The 9,171-nt window shown below is 48.3% G+C and overlaps 1 protein-coding gene across 2 annotated transcripts in view; it reads right to left on the reverse strand.

The window, feature by feature from the left end:
* Positions 1–3,480: 3,480 nt before the first annotated feature.
* hdac6 (histone deacetylase 6) overlaps positions 3,481–9,171 on the reverse strand; it is a 24,169-nt gene continuing 18,478 nt past the window's right edge. For both annotated transcript variants that reach the window (XM_035382005.1, XM_035382004.1), the window contains 8 exons: positions 8,678–8,870; positions 7,810–7,959; positions 7,315–7,489; positions 6,365–6,828; positions 6,133–6,267; positions 5,604–5,750; positions 5,249–5,377; positions 3,481–5,012 (listed from right to left, as the gene is read on the reverse strand). In XM_035382005.1, the coding sequence (XP_035237896.1) occupies positions 4,950–5,012; positions 5,249–5,377; positions 5,604–5,750; positions 6,133–6,267; positions 6,365–6,828; positions 7,315–7,489; positions 7,810–7,959; positions 8,678–8,870 (1,456 nt within the window). In that variant the 3' untranslated portion in view covers positions 3,481–4,949. The remainder of the gene's footprint in view (positions 5,013–5,248; positions 5,378–5,603; positions 5,751–6,132; positions 6,268–6,364; positions 6,829–7,314; positions 7,490–7,809; positions 7,960–8,677; positions 8,871–9,171) is intronic.

The raw sequence follows: 9,171 nt of genomic DNA on the forward strand, positions 1-9,171 counted from the left end.
AGAGAGAGAGAGGGTGGGGAGACAGAGAGAGGGAGAGAGAGAGAGCCAGAGAGGGAGAGGGAGACAGAGCCAGAGAGAGACAGAGGGAGAGAGAGAGAGCGAGACAGAGGACAGACAGACAGAAAAAAAAAGGAAAAAGCGTTGATGCTGAGTGGGGGGAGGGGCTCTACGTGCGGTACTGCAGAGCAGGGCAGTCATGCAGAATGCAAAACAGAATCATCACAGGGAGCGGGGGGGGGGGGGGGGGCGTATTTCACAGACCAGCCCTGTGACGCATTCACAGAAAAAAAGCGACGCACAGGGTGGGTGGGTGGGGGGGGGGGGCTATATTTCAGACTGTGGCATGATGGGTAGACGACTCCAGGGATGGAGAGCGAGACACGCTGAAGGGAAAGAGAGGGGGATGATGAAAGGAGGATGATGGATTGATACTGCGGATATTAATCAATGACGTACCGCTGCACTCTCTGAGCCCAGCCAGGCCAAGGCTGCTGCACAGATGATACAAATCAGCCAATGATCCCCCCCCCCCCCACCCCCTCCCCTAGGCATTTACACTCAATAAAAGACATTTTAAAATATTCAAACAATAATGTTGGGTAACACAAAGAAAAAATTGACATTATTTTGCTTCATTCTGGGTAATGTAATTTCAAATGATTCTCATTAACATCAGTTTAAAAAAAAAAAAAAAATGTTTTAAATTGTGGGCATTGGAGATGCATTTGAGGTGCAGCACCTGTTCCCTTAAGATGTATTGTAGTGGTTCAAGGCAGTAAGGAGGGAAAGATGGACAGGATTGAGGAGGTGGGGGGGCGGCGGGGGGGGAGGAGGGAGCTTAGTAAGATATTCTTTTGTAAAGGCCAGTAGCTGTTTTTAACCTCTTGCATTCCTTGCATTAATTCTCAGTCCGGAGGTGAACTGGTGGACTCAGCTGACCTGCAGAGCTGCCTGGCGTGCGTCAGATCCATCGTTGGCATTCAATCTGCTAGTGCAGTAATCAAGGCTGTCGTCCGAGGTCATCCGCTGCCCACAGTGTGTAATGTGGAGCACTGAATAAATGAGTCGAATCAGACTCAATCAGCGGATTGAAGATACATGGTTCTGCCAATAAAATCTCTTCGCTGCCTGAAGGATTTGCCTCACGGATCCAAAAATGAACGCTTTGTCTCTACAGCAGTGCTTCGGTAATGGACTTTTCAGTTCAGGTAATCTGACTCTTAACTAACAACGTGTTCAGGGAACAGAAGGGATTTCTTCCTTAATACCAAAATATACCCACCGCAGTCAAAGGCTCTCCTGTGGTTTGGCTGCTCTTGCCAGGAGAACGTTCCTAATTTGTGAAATGAAAATCGATGGAAAGACCTGGGAAGGGTGATCACCATAAACAGAAACCCAAGGGTGTAATAAAAATAGGGAGGGAGGGAGGAAAAAAAAAAATTGGACAGGAAATACTCTTCCTGCTGGTCTCCCAACGCGACAACACCTGTTGATGCAAACAACGTGAATGAGACAACCTCTGTACTTCTTCTGAACTACACAGAGTAACAGCCACAGTAATGAGCTTTGACCGTCCCACGGGGACTGCATCGAACAAAAGGGGGGCGTCGCTTGGGAGTGCGGGGTAAAAACAAAAATGCTGGTTGTGCGTCATGCTAATCAAACTCAGGTCCCATCACATTACAGCCATTCAGCGGACACCCTTATCCAGAACGACTTACACAACTTACTCATTTTAACATAGTAAAAACACTGATATGGACACTGATATTGTACTGAAGCAATGTAGGTTCAGTACCTTGAAAATTCACAATGGCCTTCTGGGAGACTTTATGTTATAACCTTTATGTTACAAGCCCAGTTCCCTAACCAATACGGGCACAGAAGCAGTCTCACACAGTCTGACAAAGGTTAAGTGCTTTTGTGATGTGTTGTCAGGTATTTTGGGAGCTACAGTTCCTGTGATCTCACCTCACTGTACACTTCTGAACACAGGTACACTACATGGCCAAAAGTATGTGGGCACCTGACATCCGACATCCCATCCAAAATTATGGGCATTAATATAGAGTTGTTCCTCCCTTTTTCTGCTATAACAACCTCCACTCTTCTGGGAAGGCTTTCTGGACCAGTGCATGATTTTCTTGCATGCCGTAGCATTAAGACTTGCTTTCACTGGAATTAAGAGGCCCAGCCAAAACCATGAAAAAGAGCCCCAGATACTTTTGGTCATATAGTGAATGGCAGCCAGGCTTTCCTGAGGAATTGTGGGATTTTTCCATGGGCGTTCATTTCTAGTGAATATGAATGAACTGTCCATGACAGATGATCGGTGACAACTATGGCCAAGATTTTGTTTTACTGCTCTTCTTTACAAATGTTCTGGGCTCACAACCCCCTTAATGGGCAATTACACTTTCTGCAATCCAACCCCTTAACGAAATGCAACATATGGACTTCAGGGTTTTCAGCATGCCAAAACAGCTGCATTTACACTAACTACTGCAGTTCATGTAACGAGGTGTTATTGACTGGTGTGAATGGCACTGGTGAATGAGTTATATAGTTAGCTGTTTTTTAAAAAATTTAAATATCATCTTACCACCTACCTCAGACCTCAGTTTCCATGACGAAACGAGTGAATTCCAACCCATAATTTGGAAGCCAGTGCTCTGCTGAGCCAGTATAGCCCCCTCATCTTACTGAGGTAAAGCAAAGGCAAGCGTGTAGCAAAGGCCTGACCTCCTTTCATTTCACATGTTTCTCAGCTACAGAGCGCTTTTAAGACTCATCTGACTGGCACCCCCCAATGGCTGGGCTGTTACCTGTTTGCCGTTTCTTTGCACTTTCATTGGCTGGACCAGCCGACCTGGGCTGTGTCTGTGCCGTTTCTTTGCGTTCTCATTGGCTGGACCAGCCGACCTGGGCTGTGTCTGTGCCGTTTCTTTGCATTCTCATTGGCTGGACCAGCCGACCTGGGCTGTGTCTGTGCCGTTTCTTTGCATTCTCATTGGCTGGACCAGCCGACCTGGGCTGTGTCTGTGCCGTTTCTTTGCGTTCTCATTGGCTGGACCAGCCGACCTGGTGCTGTTTCTTTGACCTTTCATTGGCTGGACCAGCCGACAGGCCAGAGGTGTCACCATGGAGCGGTGAAGTGAGGAACAGTACGTCAACCGGAGGCCTCCGTCTCCAGAAGGAGTGCTGTGCCCATCGGCCAACAGCCAATCAAAACTCACTCTCCACCAGAGGGGGTGTCACTGTACTAACGAGCTCAACGTTAGTACAGTTAGTACAACTAACAACCCCCACCCCACCCTCAAACCAACCCCCCACCCCCACCCCACCCATGTTGTCAGTGTAAAGAAGTCTCTCTCCCCAGCGCACATCCGCTCAGATGAAAAATTTAACGGCTTTTTCTTGGACACACGGCTCCCATGGAAACACAGCAAATAATACAGCAAAGGAAAACACAGTGACGGATCCAGTCTCATATCCAGTTATATTGACATTCAGTAACAAAGTCTAAACAGTGAAAACAGCACAAGGCAAACAGCTACGACACAGACGTACAAAAGATTCACCTCCGGAAATAACAAAGCATAAATTACTGTGATAGGCAATATATAAAATAGAAGTATCGTATCAAATAGAGAGATAAAGTAAAAACCTTTGTGTGCATCAGGTATATGAACAAGAGGACGTAAATCTCAATTATAAATGTAATATTAATACGAAGGGTAACAAAGAAATTAAGGTAGTATTGCACTGTATTGCTATGAAGTCATTTTTGAGATTTTCTATGCTGTTTGGGCCACGTTTGGAATACAGCATTTCTTATTTAGTTTCTTGCTAACTATTTCTTATATAACATAACATGCAAATATAGAGAGATTAATCAAAACAATGGCTGATAAAAACGTTCCTATTTGCTGGTGATTTAAACAGGAACCACTTCTGACGAGCAGTTTCTTCAGTTAAACATTATTGATTAGGCTACTGACCACAGACAGGGCAGAAGCGCACCCTTAAAGACAAAAACATCCCTGGTTTTCAACATTAGCTGCAGTATTACACTTCTCGGGCAGAAGGACCCGAAATATTCATAAAATTTGGAAAATAACCTTGGTTTTGGCAAAGACCCCACCATTAATACCATTGACAAAATCATATTTTCATCCAAAAATCAAAAATTTAAAACCGTGAAAATAAATTTTGTTTGATGTGGGCACTTGCTGTTGAGGTCAGTGATTGGCAGGTCAGAGGCGGTCACATGACAAAGAAAGAGGAGGGGCCAGAGTTGTGTTGAAGGCACTGCTTTTGCTACAGTACAGCTGGTTTCATCAACAAGTTTCTCAGTCGCTCAGTAACTTCCTCACTCTCTAAATCCCACTCTCTAAATACACTTCCTTTTTTAAAATGGATCATTTTAACTTTTTTTAAATTATAAATTTAGCACCCAATTCCGACCCAATTTGTACTGTCCAATCATCCCCAACCGCACCAGGGTTCATGTTGCGAACTCCACTGCCGATTCGGGAGAGTGGAGACGAGCGCGGTTCTCCTCCGAAACACATGGTGTCGCCAGCTGCTTCTTTACACACCGCAGACGAGCGCAAAGCTTGCACAGAGCGTAGTCAGAGGAAGAGCTTTCGCGTGCGGCTTTCGCATGCAGTCCGTCGACCAGCAGGGGGCGCTAGAGCGCAGGTCCCTCACCGACGGAACTCTCCCATGCCCTGGGCGAGCGAGTGCCGGCTGTGTGTCGCCTGCGGAGCTACGGGCGACAGCTGGCACTGGCGTGGCCCGGAGCCAAACTCAGACACTTTCGGCACTGATGTGATCTGTCCATCTGTCCATTCTACCCTTCTTCCTTTCTCTCAGTCTCTCAGTCCCTCCTCTCTCTCTCTCCCTCCCACACACGGACTCCCCCTCTCTCCGCACGCTCTGCAGGCCTAGGCGGGAACGTCCTCTCCAAACTTGGACTGATGAGCGGCATTCCGGGCATCATACAGCACCTGAGGACATGGAGAAAGAAGGGAGGGGGAGAGAGAGAGAGAGGGGGAAGAGAGAAAGAGATGAGGAAGAGAGAGTGGGGGGGAGAAAGACAGAAGGAGGAGAGAGAGAGAGGGGGAAGACAGAGAAAGAGAAAGAGGGAGGGAGAATGAGAGAGAGAACGTTAGTGCACACAGGAACAGGGATCTCTTGCTAGCTGGCTGGCTGGCTGGCTGAACCTTTAGCTTAGGGCCAATACCTGGTTGTGGACATAGGCCTCGCAGGAGTAGCACCAGACGGACAGGTCGGCAAAGCTGAGGACCAGAGGATGTTCCGAAACCAAGCCATGAGTCACCATGTGCTGATTTACATAGCGCCCACAGAACACCTGACACACACAGACAGGAGGAAGGGGGAACGGATTTAATCACGCGCGTATGTTAAGATACTCTTTATAACAACGTCCAACATCTTCAATAGGCATTTTTGAGAATAAGCACTTTGTTCTGAACCAACATTAACCTCCAGCTGCACGTTCACACACCTTGGGACAGAGCATTTCAGTCCCTCGTGAACTCTGAACATTTAGGGCGCAACTCCTGCGCTCTGAGTACCTTGTAGCAGCAGAGGCAGACCCAGTTCTCTGCGTCCGCGCCGCAGTCCTCGCAAGGCAGGAACACGTCGATCCCGCCCGCAGGCAGAGGGCCAACCGCTTCCAGGTGAGGGCACCACGGCAAGGGCTCCACCACAAACATCGTCTCCTGGAAACAAAGGCACGACAACACAAGGTTCCCATTTATCCCACATTGCAAGACTACAGAAACAGTCAAGCAGGGGGATATAAAATGGCATGTACAATTTAAACGAAAATTCATTTTTATTTAAAAATTTTTTAAATTTGTAAGTTAAGAACAGACTCTTGTTTACAATGACGGCCTGGCAGGAGGCAGAGAAGCTTCTGGAGGGGGAGCGGCGGAGGGGAAAAGGACGGGAATGAAAAGGTGTGGATGGAAGAAAGACACCAGACCAGCTACCTATACCTAACCCGCAGGGGCACACATGGAGTTAAGATCTTGAATAGAAATCAGGGAGTCTCTGGAAACAGTGGATCCCTTCTACAACTATCGAGTGTGGATACCGTACCCCATCCATGTTCTGGCCGCCACAGAAGAGCTCAAAGACTGGCTGATCCTTCTTTGACCAACCGGACGCCTCATCCAGCACCGCGCTCTCCTGTGCCCCAGTCACACTGGCGCTGGAGGCTGGCTCAGGGTTCGACTGGAGGCGAAAACACAAACGTTACCTTTTCCCTCCCCCTCCCTTTCACAACTATTGAGAAAAACAAAAAGTGCAGTGTCATGTGGGCCCCCCCCACCTGTGCGTCAGTCGGTTTGTGAAGGGAGCTCACGGGCACGCTCTCCACCCCCTCTCGTTTTTCAGGAAACACCTGGGCAGGTGATTTTTCGGCTCCTGATGGACTCTGGTGAGGGGCGGGCTTGACCTTTGGCCTAGCTCCGCCCACAGGCACTGAGGCGGGACTAGCTCCGCCCCCAGGCGCTGAGGCAGGACTAGCCCCGCCCACAGGACTGAGGCTGGCGGAAGCGGACTGATCCAAGTCCAGAGAGAGCAGGCCCTGTGTGATGTCCTGCAGCGATTCATCCTCCTGCCCAGCAGGGGGCAGTGCTGGAGGCGTCACCACTGCTGGCTGAGGCGTGACAGGGAGCGATCCGCCCCCAGGGGTTCGGGCTGGCGTCCCCTTTCGTGGCGACTTCTTGCCCTTGCCCCCTGGGGTGCGTTTACCCCTGGGGCTGGGCAGAGAGAGGCGCAGAGACTCGGGAACTGGGGAGAAATTAAAAAGAAGAGCAGAATGAAAATCCTGTCTCTGTCCTTATTTCTGAGCATCTAATTTCCCCTGAAATGCTCCAACTTCACTACCTGCGAGAACCCAGTAGTCAGCACTGCTCTCTGTACAACTGTTTCAGTGTGAAAATACTATCTTTCAATCCAAATTATGAATAAAAACTACTCCACAAACTTTACAGTTGAATGAAAGTTAATTCTACAGAGCAGGCATAAATGAGGTTGTGCCAGACCTGGATCAAACATGTATTTGTTTTGGATTCAAATACTTTTCTCTGCTCTATTGAGCTTGCCTGGTGTAGTTGAGCCTGCCAATATGACCAGAAGGCGGGGTTTTCACTTTTTGAGAGTAGTTCTTTGTTTCCAATACACCAGACAAGATCAGTAAAGCGTAGAAAAGCATTTGAATCCAAAACAAACATATTTTACCCAGGTCTGGGTTGTGCTGACATAAAAAAAACTTACTCTGCATTCTCAGGGAGCTCCAGTAGGGGGCGTGAGCCCGCAGGACGTGATTGATGGCGACGGCTGCGTTCGGATGAGGGGGGGGCAGGGCGGGCAGTGAGGGGGGCAGGTCTCCTAGCAACATGCTGGTGCACATGGACATGGATTCGGAAATCGACGTGAGGTTATAGCCTCCCTGTTGAATCAGAGATGATGACGGTGAGGGCTGGATACTAGAGACAGATAACAACAAAAAAACTAAAAAATTTTCTCTCCAGTTTCAACATTGTGTGGGGCCCACTTACTGTAGGTGTGTAAGCATGTGTTCACATCCCTGTGGATTTTTATTTCCAAAGTGGCAGAACAAATAGGAACTAAGCTATAGCCTTAGGTTCTTGGTTCCCCAAGCTAAATTACTCATAAACCAACTGTGCACCCACATGACATACGCATGAAATTAGCGACTGCATATCAATGACATTTCGGTTTGTTTTTTTGTACAGCACCATAACAGACCTCCAAGATCAGCAGGACCTTCCCAGCAGCCAGACTCATCAGCAGGTGGGTCAGGTGGGCGTAACCCTCCGGGGTCACCTGGTACCCCCCCAGCGGGTCCCCTCGGGCCGCGTCGAACCCTGCAGACACCAACACCAGCTCAGGGTCAAACTGGGTGGGTGGATGGGTGGGGTGACAGGAAGAGGCTAATTAATACAAACACAGCCGCCAGAATGACCCGCGCTGGCAAATACAGGAAACCGACATCACGTTCTTACACAGGGGTTTTAGAGAGTCCAGTCATGGAGGGCTACAGTTTGCCTTTTGAAAGACTGTTTCAGCACCAAAGTTTTGTTTTTTTTCCCCCCAAGGAGTGAATGTGCTTCAGGGGCACACCAATACATTCCAATTAGAAGATGAGCTCCTAAATGATTTTTCCAGTTAGCACACATTAATTTCAAGGAGTACATGCTCCTAAAATGAGAGCACTCTGAGCACTTAACTTAGCCGATTAACCGAAGTCACTGATTGGCTAAACAGTGTACACCATATTTCCATGGCCCCGATTGGTTGCTCACTGGCAGTCTTCCAGGAATTGAGTTTGACGACCTTGCTCTAAAGTGTTCCAAAAATCAAATCATGTGACCACATTGTGACTGTGTGTAGACTGTCTGACCAGGTGTGTATGTACCTGACCATACTCTGGGCCCAGGTGTGTATGTACCTGACCATACTCTGGGCCCAGGTGTGTATGTACCTGACCATACTCTGGGCCCAGGTGTGTATTTACCTGACCATACTCTGGGCCCAGGTGTGTATGTACCTGACCATACTCTGGGCCCAGGTGTGTATGTACCCGACCATACTCTATGCCCAGGTGTGTACGTACCTGTCTGGCGATGGGCATGACCAGCATGTGGAAGGCTGCCAGGTACTCGGAGTCGCCCATCTTCCCGCCGTTCCACGGAATGTTGACGTTGAAGCCCCGCCCCTTGCCCCGCCCCACCCGGTCGAAGTCGGCATCCTCAGAGGACGGGAAGAACATGCCGTTGTCGTAGCGATGGAGTGAGATATACAGCACACTGAGAGAGATATGAGAGAGAGAGAGAGAGAATAACAGAGAGGATTCAGAGGAGAGAAATGTCTGATCATCATCCCTAACATAAATCTGTGTTAGACAATCACTTGCATGGCTTCACGCTGAATGTCATCTACATTTATACATATCAGCTTATAAGGACTGATCTGCAACAATCCACACTGTACCACTACATATTAACTGAGAAAGCGCTTTTAAAGAGATGCTTTGTGGAAACAAATTCAATTTTGTTCAGCCTACCTCAGCTTCAGTGTTAAATGAAGCAATAAATTAAATTAATTAAG

This window comes from Anguilla anguilla, chromosome 11 (assembly GCF_013347855.1).
Source record: "Anguilla anguilla isolate fAngAng1 chromosome 11, fAngAng1.pri, whole genome shotgun sequence".
NCBI classification, from domain to species: domain Eukaryota; kingdom Metazoa; phylum Chordata; class Actinopteri; order Anguilliformes; family Anguillidae; genus Anguilla; species Anguilla anguilla.